At 38.7% G+C, this 16,874-nt stretch overlaps 1 protein-coding gene across 1 annotated transcript in view; it reads right to left on the reverse strand.

Annotated features, from left to right (window-relative positions):
- The window catches only part of LOC140239232 (uncharacterized), a 34,288-nt gene extending 17,414 nt beyond the window's left edge, over nucleotides 1-16,874 (reverse strand). Inside the window, exons 1-10 of the mRNA XM_072319113.1 lie at nucleotides 16,546-16,874; nucleotides 14,693-14,761; nucleotides 13,624-13,725; nucleotides 11,921-12,034; nucleotides 10,987-11,136; nucleotides 9,998-10,192; nucleotides 9,305-9,400; nucleotides 6,552-6,656; nucleotides 5,878-5,985; nucleotides 3,370-3,474 (exon numbers count right to left, since the gene is read on the reverse strand). Coding sequence (XP_072175214.1) covers nucleotides 3,370-3,474; nucleotides 5,878-5,985; nucleotides 6,552-6,656; nucleotides 9,305-9,400; nucleotides 9,998-10,192; nucleotides 10,987-11,136; nucleotides 11,921-12,034; nucleotides 13,624-13,725; nucleotides 14,693-14,761; nucleotides 16,546-16,666 — 1,165 coding nt within the window. The 5' untranslated portion in view covers nucleotides 16,667-16,874. The remainder of the gene's footprint in view (nucleotides 1-3,369; nucleotides 3,475-5,877; nucleotides 5,986-6,551; nucleotides 6,657-9,304; nucleotides 9,401-9,997; nucleotides 10,193-10,986; nucleotides 11,137-11,920; nucleotides 12,035-13,623; nucleotides 13,726-14,692; nucleotides 14,762-16,545) is intronic.

A 16,874-nucleotide genomic window follows, 5' to 3' on the forward strand; every position in this document is an offset into this window, starting at 1 on the left:
CCTAGGACAGGTTTATGAGCTGCATCCTCTCCAGAAAAGTGAATTGGGGACAACGTAAGTCCCATGTCGGCTCCGTTTCCTGCTACGTGTATGGGGGACACTTGTTTCATGATCTATGACAAGCCAGTTTTACCGTTATGGAAAGGTCTTCGCATCCTCAATTGTCAACTGATACGATTACTGGGTTAACCCTAACCGGACCATTGTCTCAACTGTCATTGATAGCACACATGATAGTCTTGCCTTAAGTATGATAAAGGTTAAATCGCCGCAGAGCGAGATTAAAAATCGACGCAGAATGTTCAGTTTGACATGCATTGTAAATCGATTACACACTCAACGTATACCTTGTGAAACTGCAGTAGTTTTTGAAAGAACAGAAGCGATAGATACATTGAATATCAAAGGTAAAACATTTGAAAACAGTTTTCAAATAACTGCAGACTGTCGATTTTACTTTAAAATGGAAACATATGCATAAGAAATGTGTGAAATGACGATATGATTACACGATTTCGGTTGTGGTTAACGACGAAAATGGCGAAATGTTACCACAAAAGGTATGCCGAAAGTATTACAATCTCAGAGCATACACGATCGTTGTTGTTACGTGATGTTTTATAATCATTTACATCGATTACATTTTGTATCGGAAGAGTGAATCGTATGAAGCTCAATACTTCTGCTCGGGCACGATTCGATCACTACGTACCAGTTTCATTCTAACTACCCACCGCTGAACGGGGAGGGCGCTTCAGGAATACAGTACGTCGCTGACTACGATAGAGACTAGTTTGTACTTCTTTTTGAATATACAAATATGATATATGTCATATGTTAGATCAACATGCCCCACGTGAGGAGAAGAAATTCATCCTTAGACCTCACGCTCCATGGTATTCTGGTGTTCTAAGGAGACTAAAGCAAGAGCGCAGGAAAGCTGAAAGGGCATGCTACAAATCTGGTCTTCAAGTTCATTAGGACATCTATAGAGAGAAGTGTAAAGCTTATTTTGCACTTCTTCGCCAGACGAAAACGGATTATTTTCTGAAGAAAATTGATCCTCGTGATCAAAAAGGGTTGTATCGCATGGTTCGGACTTTGTCATCACCAAGTGCATCAAACCAGATCCTGCCATGTCATGATTCCCCCTTTCAACTTGCAGAGTCTTTTCGTAGGTTCTTTGACGAGAAAATCAAACGCATCCGGCAGAATCTAGATACTTCAGTCTACAAGGACCTGTCTGTTCCCGTCCGAGAGCATTGCTCTATCTAGTCTGAGTGAGTTTGACATGGTGGCAGAGGATGAAATAGTCAAAATCATTAAAGCAACATCCAATGCTTATTGTGATCTGGACCCAATACCCACTACTCTTCTTAAAAATGTGATGTACTGTCTCACTCTAGTTCTTGCTAAGATTGTGAATACCAGCTTACAAAACCGTATTGTGCCAACATGCTTGAAACATTCAATTATTCATCCCAGACTAAAAAAGGATGATCTTCCCCATGATGATATATAAAGCTACCGGCCTATAGCAAATCTCAGTTACGTTGGAAAATTAGTCGAGAGAGCTGCTGCTAGACAGATCAGGGAGTATTTGAGTGAGAATGATCTCCTTCCTCAAACCCAGTCGGCTTATCGTGAACATTTTAGTGTGGAGACAGCTCTTTTGAAGGTCCAGAATGATCTCCTTCTGGCTTTAGATGCTATTCAGGAAGCGATACTGGTGTTGGAAGATTTTAGCGCAGCATTCGATACGATTGACCATGATCTTCTGCTTGAGAGAATGGAATGCTACTTTGGAATTAGGGGAACTGTTCTTCAATGGTTCTGCTCCTATTTGAAGAACAGAACGCATACAGTTCAGATAAAAGATGCCTTTTCGGAAACCTGCAGTGACAAACTAGGAGTTCCTCAAGGATCCGTCATCGGGCCCCTTTCCTTTACGATGTATACAGCACCAATAAATGACATCACAAGAGCTCATGATGCGAATGTAATGCTCTATGCAGATGATACTCAAATGTACATAATGTTTAAGAACACCGAGCGTGAAGAGTCTTTGGAAAGATTAAACGCCTGTATTGCTGATGTCAGAGCTTGGGCAATGAAGAACAAGTTGTCTCTGAATGACGCCAAAACGGAAGTGATCCATTTCACATCAAAGTTTTGTTCTCAACCCAACCCTTTGAATGTCTGTGTTGGCGATGGCCAAATCAACCCTGTGCCTCATGCTAGAAATTTGGGGGTCGTCTTTGATCAGCACATCAGTATGAAGGAACATATAAAAACTGTCTGCAAATCGGCTATGGCAGCAATCAGATGCATCAGTCAAGTCAGAGGTTTCCTCACAAATAAAGCTACACTCACCCTGGTTCATGCATTTGTCACCAGCCGGATAGACTCATGCAACAGCTTGTTGTATGGCCTTCCTTCTACCGACATCCACCGCATGCAGATGCTGCAGAACATCGCAGCCAGACTTGTTACTCGAACTCCTCGTCAACAAAGTATAACCCATACCCTCAAAAAATTACACTGGCTACCTGTTGACAAACGTATAATGTTCAAATTCATATTGCTGACCTACAAGGCACAACATAGTTCTTCCCCAACATATCTGGCAGATTTGCTCAAGCAGTATCACCCTCCTCGCAAACTTCGCTCAAGCACCCAAGCGCTTCTTCACATTCCCAGAATCAACACTTTATATTACGGGGGCAGATCTTTTGCAGCTGCTGGACCTACTCTTTGGAACAATCTACCACAAAAAAATCGATGTGCACCCAGTTTTGCAAATTTCAAATCTGTTGATTTGAAAATTGAGTGGAAATAGCTCAAAATCCTACTTGAGTTCGAATCCTGCTCGATGCGTTTATTGATGGGCAAAAAATTCATAAATGACTTCCTGGTTCCTGGTAATGTTGGGGTAGTCCTATTGAATTTAACGGCTCCCCCCCCCCCATCCCCCCCCCCCACCCCCCTTGAAGAGCAGCGCCAACATTGAAGAGGTTGCAATAATTATATATCCAATCATAAGAGAACCGGCAATCCACGGCGGGCGGAAATCATCATCTTCCAGATAAGGTATTTCTACTATCACCTCATCCTCCATTTCCAGCATCTTGGTGAGCTTCTCCACTTGAATTGATATGATTCGATTTGATTTGATTTAAGATCTGAAATCTTTTGCGTGACCTGAAGGAAACTTTGAATTCTCATGAGTAAGCAAACACGGGAACGACGGTTTCCAAGTCTCATAGTTGCTTGCTCTATCGGTATTCTATATCACTTCCTTATAGTGACAGATGAGATGTTAAAAGTAAACCCTCTTTTTTAAGTGTGTCGCACATAATATCTACTCACCGTTGACTTGGGTCGTTCGTCGGCCCATGGTGTAGGCAGGAGCATCGTTGTCAGTGAAAACGCGAGGTCTCAGGTACGTGCCCGGTCCTGGGGTATCTTCGGGGTCTGAAGATAATGATTCCAGTGTCATGATCAGCGAAAGATATAATTATATCTTAGATCGCATCATGTATTTACATACACTGTGACTAAACCGTTTTCATTGTATAGCTAAGTTGTTATAGTAGATACATGTATATTTTTGTTTTGTTCCTACTACAATGGTTGTACAGACGCGTAGTTTAATCTTAAAGCCTTTATGTAGTTTTGGAAGCTTTAAACACCAAAATCTTCCTATCAACCATCATTGTATGCTTTCTGTATAATGATCATACACATAAGGAATTTGTATAACACTTGACACAACAGGGTTTAGATGATTATATCTAACAATTTTTGTCCTGTGGTTTCTGTTTTTGTTTAAAGCAAATTCTATCATAATAATAACATTCTCTTCAGGGTAGAGAGGAGAAATGTTGAACCGTGCTGCATTTTAAAGTTCAATGATATTTACTGGTCTGGAGATTGTGATGGGGAGAGTTAACATACGTGATACTATACTGGTAGAACTAGTACCTCCTTGGTTATATATACGCCATATCTCAACGGTTTCCGGAACACCCGAACCCATGCCTCGCCCCCTTTCTCCTTCTACCTGTCTGTCTGTCTGTCTGTCTGTCTGTCTGTCTGTCTGTCTATGTGTCCATGTGTCTGTCTCTCGGTAAGATACTTGCAGATAGTTAAGGGCCTAAGAAAAATACCATGGTATATCATCTGATGCGAAAGCGGGAAGGCAACGTCCGTGAGTTCGTGCATTATACTCCCTTTCGTGTGACTGAAATAGAATTTGCGAGAAATGTCGACTCCACGCAAATATCATTCTCATCTTCCTTATACTCTCTCTCCCCCTCTCCTCCCCCCCCCCTCTCTCTTTTTCTCTCTCTTTCCCTCTGTCTCTACGTTGTCTTCCTAAAAAAAAAAAGAAAAAAAAAGACTAAAAATCTCCCACAACTGCTGGTGCCCGCGAGCAACAACCTATTCATATTCTCGTTGATCTTAATCTGTCTATATTCCGTTATGGGATCCGTCACGCATCCCTATTTGTTTAGGCCTGTGGCCCACCGTTGCTATTTTGATCCCAACTGAAGACAATGATGTGTCTCCACGTTACATGGTAACGAAAACAGTTTGGATACAAGCTATAATATGACGAATATTGACACTGCAAACAATAAAAAGTTTGACGGTTGTCGTCGGGTTTAATATATATATACATATATAATATATATATATATATATATATATATATATATATATATATATATATATATATATATATTTCTTTTTTTTACATTTCTTTTGACGTCAGATTTCTTTTAAGGTTTATGATGCAAAGAGTTCGAGACACAGATAAATTATGTATATCATATATAAAGACTAACGATTGAAATGATATAGATATGCGTACATTCATATATTTACTTACATTATCATTTTGTTATCTAGATGATGCACGAAATTGGATTATGTTGTTATTCATTATGATTAATCATGTTGTAACTGGGTCAGATTTTACATCCTTGATCTACTAGTATTACTCTGAAGGCTTTCAAAGATAACTTCAAGATTTCTCCTCATTGCCATGACAATTTCAAGCAATCATATCTGACAATAAGGAAAACCAATTTTAAGCAACGGATTCGCCATTGCAGGGATGGACGAGTTCTGACAAATTTCGGATTTGTTTAGGACGCCCCCTTAAGCTCACACCGAGCAACGGCGATGAACCTCGTCCCAAAGTGGCATTATTGACTGTAACGCTAGACGAATTCCTTGATTAGTTGTAATCTTCAACAACGGAGAAAAGCTTGGAGTAATTTTGTTGTTTCGAAAAGGCAATGTCTGGCATGAATTCCTCTAAACTAATGGGAAGGAGGGAGGGAGGGTGGGGTCGGGACCGAAAAGAAAAAACATGGTCAGACTTTATCATTGCAACTTTCACATTAGACAACCCGAGGTCTTTCTTCTTCATAGAATAATCAAAACAAGAAATTAAGTTACATAATAGTAGCACATTAGAGTCGATGATACAAAATCGAAGCATTTAGGAATCACTCTCCACAAAGAAAAGAAAAACAATGACAAAAGTCGGCATGATGTTCCTAGTTGTAATTGTCTTTGTTGTTTTGTGCTAGACGTAGTATGGGATGCGAATTAGCTCTTTTAGGAATTGTCGATGATAAAACAGGGCAGCAAATGTTGATTTATAAATAAATAGAATTTGTCTTTCATACAAACAAACCAACCTGACGATTGCTTGAAAATAGTCCTGTTACTTTTAATGCACTTCGCTTAATAAATTATCATTTATTCTAATTTGCCTTTTCGTCAGGATTGTTACTGTGTTTGTGTGTGTGTGCGTGTGTGAGTGTTTTACTTTTTCAAATACATTTTTAGAGGAGAACTCACTGAGCTGTGTGACGGGATATTTGCAGATGCCGCGGAAAGAATAGCGGGGCGCTCTCCGGAGTGTCTTGTCGCTGACAGTGTAGTGAGTAGAACTAGGTCCGATCCCCTCTGTAAGAGAGATAAGAAACAGACAGTGCATGGAATGACCATGATCATTTTTAGTTTCTTTTAACTCTGGATGGCAAAAGTTTTTATGGGTATTTTTTTTTTTCGTAAATGTCCCTGCTGTGTTCAATGTTATTTCCGCACTCAGACAGGGTAAGTGTGACGCATACGCTTTTACTTTGCAAAATAAATAAAATGCATATGTATACGATTTGAACACTTCTTGTAAAGATTATGAACCGATGTGCTTGTGACATCATGATGACTATGTATTGTAATTCTAGATGATCAGGCGGCTTCAAAGGTCTGTCATGTCGTGTCCTTTTTCTTAATTTCGTAGAGAATAAAGAAAGAATGGTTAGCAACTATCATAGATTATGAAAGAAGACTGGCCTCAATTCTACCCATACAACATCGACTTACGAAGCGGGTGGTCAAATATGTTGCACCTCCTCATGATTAAATCTCTCGTTGCTAAAGGACAACTATAAAACACAAGATGTCTCCTTGTATTCTGAAGTTCTAGTTATGAGAGAGTAAATAGATTAGGTGGCTACTCTAGTACTCACCGGCGTCGGATTCGAACGGGCGATAGGTGATCAACGCGGTGGGTGCGTCGGAGTTCTTGATGAGATCCCGAAGGAAGTAAGAGTTGGGGCTGGGACCGTACGTCTCTGTGGGTGTTAAAAGCAAACAAATTTAAACTATCATGCTGGAAAAGAAATTTAAGAATAGCTGCTGAACACATATCGTAAAAGATTCAGGTACGCCGTTACTCTCAACGCTCACACTAATTAAATTTTGTATTTTTTAGATGCTAAAGAAGGCACAATAGACACCCCTGACTTTCCTTATTGGTATAGATGCCATCCCGTTTAGCATCCGAGGAGCAGCATTCGGTATTACCACAGCACGTAACAAGTTTATGGCGTCCAAGGGAAATGAAACTCTCTCCAAAGAATAACTTATGTCTGTATGAATTACTTAATATCTTATGTAGGGGGACATCGGATCTTGAAATCAAGCTAATGCTACTGACAGAAACACATGAGTTGGCAATGAAGTAAACGGAGGCTGTCGAAAAAAATCATTTGCGATACCTACAGAATGAACACTGGAAAGAAATTGATGGTAAAGACACAAACAAACAAACAAACAAACAAACAAAAACAAACAAACAAACAAAGAAAAGGGACCTGACTTGTTGGTATCGAAATAAAAGGAGGTCATCGAAAGTAAAATCATGCTACTGTACAAGCACAAAGAAAAGAATATCAGATAAAACGAGTTCTGTTTGTAGGTCGAAAACTTCTTAGAAAGGCGATAGGCATTCTCTGTAGCCTATAAAATATCACACGTCATTATTCTCGAGATTATCATTTATGATTATCGTTGATAGCTTCTGTCTTCTACTGTATATCTTTTTGAATCATAGGGAGCTTTTTTCGTCGTGTTGGAAACGTTGTCTTGAACTCCACGTTTTAGTTTGTTATTCTCATGGTTTTCAAGTTTTCTTGAGAAGCGCTTTCCATGTGGAATGAGAGTTATGCACAAAATATCATTTGAATTCAGCCCAAGGTATTCATGGGTTTGCACTTTCTTACAAATGGGTTATATGGTGTGTTACTTTTTTGTGTTAAAACAACAACAAACAAACAGATCAGGGACCCGTTTCATAAAACTTGTCATCAGTGACAAGTTGTCATAGATGTGACAAGCTACTGAAATCCTTGCATCTGATTGGCTGAGAGCAAATTTGTCATAGAAATGTGGCAGTTGTCACTGATAACAAGTTTTATGAAACGGGCCCCAGGACCTACTTTTAGAAAGACATTCAAATATTCGCAGTGAAACCAATGTCAGGTACTGTCAGATGAGATATAAAGTTCTCAAACATTACTCACAAGCTCACATTACTCACTTACTCTGTACAAGCTGTAACTCTTTAATAATCGGGTTTTTTTTCTTCGAGGTTACTGACAAACTGACTTCACTGTATTTCATAGGACTGAAGAGGACCCTCTTCTTTGATATAGTCCATCAGGATGATACGTTAATAAATCTGTGTCGTTGAAAGAGACAGTGATGCGTAGAAGTAATTTCTCATCGACATGGAATTTCCTCTCCTTATCTCTTGCTGGCATCATCATAGTGACCGGAGGGCGCCATCATCGATGACAGCCAGATAACCGACATATCATTATATTTGTTGCTATTTCTTTCTTCTTCTTCTTCTTCTTTTTAGACAGGAGACTAATTTTCAAGGCGGGAAGAGCAGGATTTGTACTTTTTAGCAAGGTAACCACATTCTCTCAGTCCCAGTAGACTGATTTCTAGAGATCCTCCAGGCCCTTCGATTTTTCCTACCTCTCCGATAGCCTAGTTTTTGCTATGGTATTTAGTTATATTTTAAAGTGTGTTTGTTCCGTTAGGGTTGGATTTCGCATCTATAGGTCTTAATATGCTTGGGGCGTTTCCTACGCGTAATTGGTAGACACGCCCAACGTTTCAATGGGAACTTCGACTTGATTGTTTGTCATCCTTACGAGGCAATTTCTATTTTGGACTTTTATTCGTTAGTCCCAGCCTCTTTGCATTGTGTTTGCTTTACTTATTACGCTATGTTTGTTCCGTAACGATCATATCACTTTAGATACAATTTGTGTACCGCGGGCGTTTCCCTGAATTAAACAAACGAAGTGTCCTAGTTTTACTGGGATTTGTGGTCTAGAAATTAAAATATGAAGCAAAGAGTACAGCTCAAGCTTTTGCTTTTGACAGTATAAGTATGGCCATCACATTTGACAACGAGGGAACAGTCAATACCAATGTTGATATGTGAATTAACGGAAGTGAGAGGATCTTAGTCCCTTCATACGAAAGAGTTGCAACGCCTGTAACACTTCTAAATTACAAGTACAAATGGCATTGCAACAGCATACCGACAGAAAGGATCATAAAGGTTGATTTTAGCTTGTCATAGGTCCTGAATCTTTCTTCTTCTTCTTCTTTTTTTTTTTTTTTTTTTTTTTTAGGAGGGGGGGATTCCCTGTGTAACTCATCCCCCTCCCCCAAAATAGAATAAGTGTTTTTCATGCTTTTAAGAACAGATAAGCTCTAGCAGTCCCAATTTATGTTTTTAGTTCTGATTTGTGTATTTGCGTACCTTGCGAACAAAACAGAAAGAAACCAACAAAAAAAAAAAAATACTCACATGAAGAGAAACGTTAATTATCAAAGGGTGATAACTATGAGGACGAGAACAGAAGCATCGTAAAACTCTACGACGGTAGACTGATGAATTATTTTGCGATGAACTCACTCGGCTCGTAAGGTTGTCTGCTTCGTATGGACATGGCGAGACCTTTGCCAATCTTGCTGCCGACATTATAGGCGAACGGTGACGGAGAATCAGAAACTTTGAAGTAAAAATCCAACGAGTGAGAGATGAAAACGAAAATGATGAGAAAGGAGAAAAGGAGTAAATAAATTGAAGCTAAGCATGACGATATATACGTATGGAATTATCTTCCATCAGAAATTGCATCAATTATGCTTCAAGAACTGAACAGAATGGTATCAAGATACCAAATCATACCTCGAGAAAGCCATCATATTCATCTTTACCATCATTATCATCGTGATCATGAATAGCATATAATAGCAATGATAATGTTATGACTATTATCATCATCACAATTGGTCAGATTATAACTGTACATGTAGTTGGTATTATCATTGTCACCATTATTGTTATGATTATCATTACCTATAATTTATCGTTATTATCATATCCATCGTTATCATATCATAATTATCATTTTATACTGACAGTAATAATACTAGCAACATAAAACTCATCATCGTCATTAGCATTTTCATTATCATTTTCTATGTTGTAATTAGAACTTCTTGTTAGTCACTGGCAGTTCTACTTTTGTGAAAAATGTTGTTTTTAATGTTATTACAGTGTACTAGTCATTAATATCAACGCTTATTAATACTGAAACAACACCTGTTTGCCACTGCGGTTTAAGTCTCTTCCCCAGGGTATATCCCGAAGACGTCGGGGGTTCTGTCACGTTGTACGCGGCGGGCCCCGGGCCCAGGCCCAGCGACTTCTCGCGTCTGTGGAGAATGCCGAACGATTTCTTTGGGCCATCATCCCTGAGCTTCGGGGTGTAGGTATTAGGGCCCGGTGTCGGAATACCTGCGAGAAGTAAACCGCATTGATAAATGAACATGAACACTTACTTGAGTTAAGAACGCAATATATTATTCTTTGCGTACGTTAAGTGAACTTTCTGTCTCATAGGATGAATGATTGCTGTTGATAGACTTTTATAGATGTTGAGCAAAAACAAACTATAGGTCAAGCCGGTTTGAGAAAAAATAACAATAATAATTAATATTTCTTGTAGCCAATTGGTGAAGACCAAACGTAAATGACGTCGGAGTCACGTGACAGCGAAGATTTTTTTCGAGGGGTTGCGATTTGGAGAACCACGATAGATCCCTTTATACCAATATTCAGACGATGACGAGATTGGTCATATATCTTGTTCGAATTTACTTGCAGTTGATCTTGTCTAGTGATATGGATGCTCTGATTTATAACTTGCATCTTATCTTCTTCCTCTTTTGGGGTAAGTCTATATTCACTGATGAACAACCACACAAACACAGTGAAAGCCAAATGTGAGAAAAGAGCCCCTCCCCCTCCACCTTTAAAAACAAACGAGCATACATCCATAAATACACAAATACATACATACATACAAACCAAACCAACACCCATTCAAAATAAAACAACACGTTTATCAATGATATTGCTTGCCGTTACGATCTGATCATGAGCGTTATACTAGTAGTCTTAATGATCTCCGAACCCTCCTCCGTCCCTACTTAAAACGATAACAAACCACCATAAACGGAAGAATTAGAGTGTGTGGTTTCGAAAATGAATGAGATGTAATATAAGAATGATATAATCGTTTTACACACCGTGTGCGTTGCCTGACAATGCGTTGCTAGGATGCCCGACGTTCACCTTCTCGTGGTGTCTGGAAGAGACACTCAGCTTGGGGGCGTGCTTGCCTGTATTCAAGTAGCGCACGTTGTACTGGGCCGGTCCGATGGTATTCGTCGAATCAGCTTGGGAACAGAACGAAACGAAGTCATATCGAAAATACAGTAGGACATTGTGAAAGTAAAACCACGATAATTTTTCATTCACAGATGAACCGTCTTTTTTTCTTTTTCTTTCTTTTTTTTTTTGAGAGAGAGAGACAGAGACAGAGACAGAGAGGAGGTTGAACGGAAAATGTTTTGAATAGAGAAATAATTTTAATATAAGGAGAAGAATTAATGCTAACGACAGTTATCACTATGAGGACAACAAAGCTGATGATACGAGTTCAGTTTTAACATCACTATTGATAGTGTTAACATCATTATTTATTATCATTCATTTCTTATAATTGTGAAAATAGAAATGCCTCTTCCATTTTCACACCCTGACGTTATTGCAAGGCTTTACCGTTACCATAGTGACAGAAGCTGACAAATGAAGAAGAGGAAAGGAAAGAGACAGACAAATGAGAGAGCTAGAGAAATGCGAGAAGAAGATGATGTCGAAAGTGAGAGGGAGGAGGGTGGGAAGATGATGATGATGATGATGATGATGACGATGATGATGATGAAGAAGATGAGGAAGATGAGGTGGAAAATGAAGAGAAAGAGGATGATGATGAAGAGATTGAGAAGAAGTATGAGGAGAAAGAAGAGGAGGAAGCAGAGAAGGAAGAGAAAAAGAAGGAAGGTGGGGATGAGTTTGAAGAGGATGAACATAACGTTAATGATGACGATGATGTTACGGTGGTTGTATGAGGAGGAGAAGGTGGAGGTGACTGAGATAATACCAAGCTGACATTCTTACTAGCCTCCTCGGTCAGCTCTGTTTTCCCCTTGCCCTTTAAGGTCACTCTCTTGTCCGTCCATATCAGATCTCCCGTGGTGTCGTAGTCCGCTGGTCCCGGGGCAGGTTTGTTAGCTAAATGTAAATGAGAACATGATCAGTACATGAAGTGCAATTATCATTGAATTACACAGCTCACTTCGTGATATTGAATGTTAAAGCTCATGCTCTACGTGCATCCCAGCAAACACATAACGTTTTCAGAACGTTTCCTAATTTTTTTTGTTCGTTTGTTTTGTTTTGTTTTGTTTTTGTTTTTGTTTGTTTGTTTGTTTGTTTGTTTGTTTGTTTGTTTTTTTTTTTGGGGGGGGGGGTTCCGTACGTCTTCGTATAAAATGGACGTTTTTAAAACGTACATACAACGTCAAAGTTGGGACTTACCATTTACCACAAAGCACAGGTTTTTGGAAAACGTTTTGAAAACGTCAATGGACATTACAAAACGTTTCTATTATGTCTGCTACGTCGACTTCGTCTTAAATGAACGTTTAAAAAACATTTTTATTTGGTCCGCTACGTGTTCGTCATTGGTATCTTTTATCATGAATATTCATGCCTATTTATGAATATTCAAATAAGAAAATATAAGATTTGAAAACTAGTGGAAATAGATAAAAGACATTGAAATCTAAAGATTTATGCTGGGTTCAAAGTTTCAGTGTTAAAAATAAACTTACCTACGTTATTGTTCAGATATTCACAATTTCAAATTGTGTTATAAAGAGGTATTTTCATATGTCAATAGGCCTAATTAAGGTGTGTGTGATTTAATTTTGTTAACCATGTCTTCATGCATTATAAGATTTTGCTGGTATATAAAAGAATGTGATACAGATTCATCAATTTGGAATAGGATGTAATATAGTTATAGGTGGTAGGACATTAGGAACAAGTTAGGATAGGATTATATAGGATTAGGGGACATAAATCCCAGATTGTGCCTGCATAATCTCATATCTATAATTTCTTTTTGAGATACCCAATAAAAAAATAAACATTAGACTTTCTTAAAAGGTTTTCTGGACGTTCTAGACGGATATGAAAGGTTCTCTAAACGTTCTGGAACGGGTCATAAGACTTGTTCAGACGTCTTAGAACGTTTTTTGAAAGTTCTAGACGGTTTTCAAAGGTTTTCTAGACGTCCGCAGAACGTCCACAGAACGTATTGAGTATTCTCAAAAGGTTTTACTGACGTCTTTAACGTCCAAAAGGTTTCCTGCACGTCCTCGAAAATTCCGAAAGGTTTTTAGTTTTTTTTTTTAAATGTTTGAAAACGTTTTTTCATAACGTCCATTTGAAACGTTTTAAATACATCGAAAACCTTCCACAAAAAGACGTTCTTAAAACGTTTTGATAAAACGTCAGAATAACGAACTTGGAACGTTTCAAGAACGTTCAGAAAACGTCCAAATGTTAGCTGGGATAGGCTCACCAAAGATCCTTCACTCCATCTTTGGCCTTACTATGAGCAGGATGTGTTCGTGTGTAATATTTTGGCACGTAAACAGTACGGGCGAACTATGTATAACTACACTGAACATTTCTTCCTAATCTCAGGTCTTTACAAAAGTTAAATGTTGAGTTTTGCGTCATAAGCAAATTCACTCATTTTCGAATAATTTTTGTACACATAATATGCACAAAGAAGTCTCAAGTCGTGTTACCGCTGAAGTCCTTGCTCCGACCAACGATAGAGAAGTGCGGGAAGGCGGGTCGCGTGAGTTGTTGGCAAGGGAGATAGTCCGCGGGACCTGGACTGGGAAAAGCTTGGGGGACATGAACAAACAAAAAAAAAAAAAAAAAATAGTGAATGTCAATTCATAATGATCATCATTCATGTACGTAGGTTCCATCCTTTCTGACAAGCTTACAACACTCAAAACGATCGTCAACTCTCATTCAATCCAAAGGTGATGTTGCAAAGTAAATAGTGATGAAGTCAGCTGGTCATATTTCCTAGGAAGAGGGATAGTATGAAATTACGAATCCTTTTTCCAATTATCGCCTGCAGGACCAGTATTATCATGGTTCATCATTTTTTTTCAATATTTCTTGGTACCTAATAGAGTATACGGTTCTTGTTGCTACAGTTACGAGTGTCTTGTCGATTGTAATCATCACCAGTCGCACTTTTTGTCTCTCTGCGGATAACATGTTTAATGTTGTGAGTATAGTGTCACTGATTTTAAAAACAGATACATACGCTTGGACAAGTGAAGGGAATGGTAGGATATCAACCAGAAACTAATCAATGCTAATGCATTGACAAAGTCACGAATTGTGTGTCAAAATGTCAAGAGTCATCACAGTCATAAATTATTGTAAATTGTCCCCTGAAGATTTTTGTTTTCCCCTACAATGTCTCAGGATTTACTTTATCCAGGGATGATGCAGCTACTGTGCAACGTGTCCCTGCCATTTTTTTTTGTATGCTGTTTGAAATCTTTGAGTAGATATTGGTTGGTTTTTTTTTTAACATTTATGGGTAGATTGTTCCAATTGACTATGGTTTGAGGCAGACAGCTACCCGGTATATCAAATAAATTATAGGTCATCATTTTATAGGTAAGCCTAACTCCACTCAGTATTGTTCTGGATGTTGTATCCACTTCATTTGCAGATCGACTTCATACATATGCCTCCGGCGACACTTCGTGGCGGAGGCATAAAAATGTTCTCCGATTTCTGTTCTCCGTTACTCATTACCCCATTAGTTATAGGAAACGAACATACCTTGTTGAGTAAGAGGCTTGCCTCCTTTAGGAACAATGTAATCTCCCATTGCGGTCCGTTCATGTTTCCCTACCGGAGAAGAAATCAAAATTATAAGAAATGGAAATCAGTTCAACAGATCTATATCTACTATAGACTATGTAAGTATAGACTGGACTAGGAGCCTACTATAGCCAAACCAGAAATGAAACTAGAATGACGTAAACAGATGAAAACATGTAGGCTTTAGATAGACAGGCCCTTTATATGTCGTGTTGATTGAACAATTCAGTTACTAGTATATGGATGTAGACCTTCTACTTGTTAAAAAAATGCACGTTTGATACAGTCTAGATTTATAGTCTATCTAGAGATTTTCTACTGTATGTTACAAAACTAAGAGTTAACACGCAACTTTGAAATTCAGTGACTCCAATATTATTATAAGCTATACTATGAATTTTGTATAAAAGGGAATGACAGAACAATATGATACGACGATCTACTTCTGGTGATTTAGTTTATCTGTTTGTGGTTTCTACAGATCGTGGAAATCTCAATCGATAGCTAAAGACAAGCAAGACAGCTAAAGTTAGGGTTAGAGTCGGCATCGACATTCTTCCTATCGACATTTTGTATTAAATAGAATCAAGATGAGTGGGCCTAGAGCAAATGGGAGAGGGGAGATTGTTGAAAACAAAATAAAATAGACCGAGAAGCCTCTGTTCCAGATTCTAATTCTATTGCATATTGCATTTCTCTTACATCTGTCAACATCGCACTTATTCTTTCTATCATTTCCATTTTCTATCATACTAACTTAGTAAGGGAAGATATTTTTGTAAAGGCCGATTCTTCCATCGCAGTCACTTTTCTCCGTTTCTGCGTTCTATTTCTACTTCTGCTAGATGTCTAGTCCCAAATTCTAATGTTAGGTCTTTCTAGAGATCTATCTAACGTATTCATAAAACTAGAGCAGAGGTCTAGTAAGTACTAGGTACTAGGCCTGCTAGACATAATCGGCAATCCACGCTACTTAAACGTAAGTTCTAACGTCAGACTAAACTTAGAGATCTCCTAGTTGTCCTACGCTATAGTTCTAACATACAATGCATACGTTTTACTTAGGCCCTGTCGACTTGCTTGTACAAGCTGTACCGTATGTCCCCCCCCCCCCTCCTCCAAAAAAACCAACCAAACAAACAAACAAACAGCGGTACCCTCCACAATGATAGCTTTAATACTATAATAGTGAATCAATCCAAATACAATTTCAGGGTATGAACTCATTGCCAACATCTTACAGAAAACCCCACTCGATTTGCTTCAATGGTCAAAGAGAAATGAGGAATTTTGTAGAGGATGTCAGGAATCTCTTCCCTCCAAGTTCTGTCTATTATATTCACACACAAGACCATCGAACTGCTAAACTTGGAAGAATCAGACTCATGACATGCTTTACAACAATCCACATTTCTCTGTAACCGCTTAACCAAATCGGATGGGGTTTTCTGCAAAATACAGCTAAGATGTTATAGAGTCTATTTTAAGACCCTGAAGTAGCATTTAGACAGTTTAATCATATTGGGTGTTATCAATGCGAAAATCTGATTGCAATTTTTGGTGGGACGTAGGGCCTAACAGTAACACAGAACCCTTTCTAGTCAATATCATCTTCAAGTTTGCTTAGCGGATTCATCTGTCTTTTTTCTTTCTTTTTTTTTTCTCTAGACATTAAGTCCTAACTGACCACACTGTTCATTCTGGCAAAGGTTTCTACTGCCTAGAGTCTAACTAATTTGTCTGGTACCCGGTACATTACAAAATATAGGCCTATGAGTATAACATTTAGAAAACGATAGGAGCCTACGCACTTTTAGTTCCATGTTGGCCATCCTCGCCGGCTGCTATTGTGTCTTTTGACCCATTGTCTGCTGGATCACGGATGTCCTGAGATTGAGAAGCCTCAGTTACGGATTCTTTTATAGTTTCCATCCTCGAGCTCTGCTTCTCCTCTTCGAATTAAAACGTAGATGGACGAATTCACAACGTAGAAAAGGGGTACTTCAGTAACGTAAACTTGGCGGCGACGTGACAGTGAAATTGAACTTGATACAATTAAAGAGATTGAAGTAGTGCAACATAACGTGTGTACAATTACAAGCATACGGGACCGAGCACTTTTTTTTTTTCAGCATGCACA

This window comes from Diadema setosum, chromosome 2 (genome assembly GCF_964275005.1).
Source record: "Diadema setosum chromosome 2, eeDiaSeto1, whole genome shotgun sequence".
NCBI lineage: Eukaryota > Metazoa > Echinodermata > Echinoidea > Diadematoida > Diadematidae > Diadema > Diadema setosum.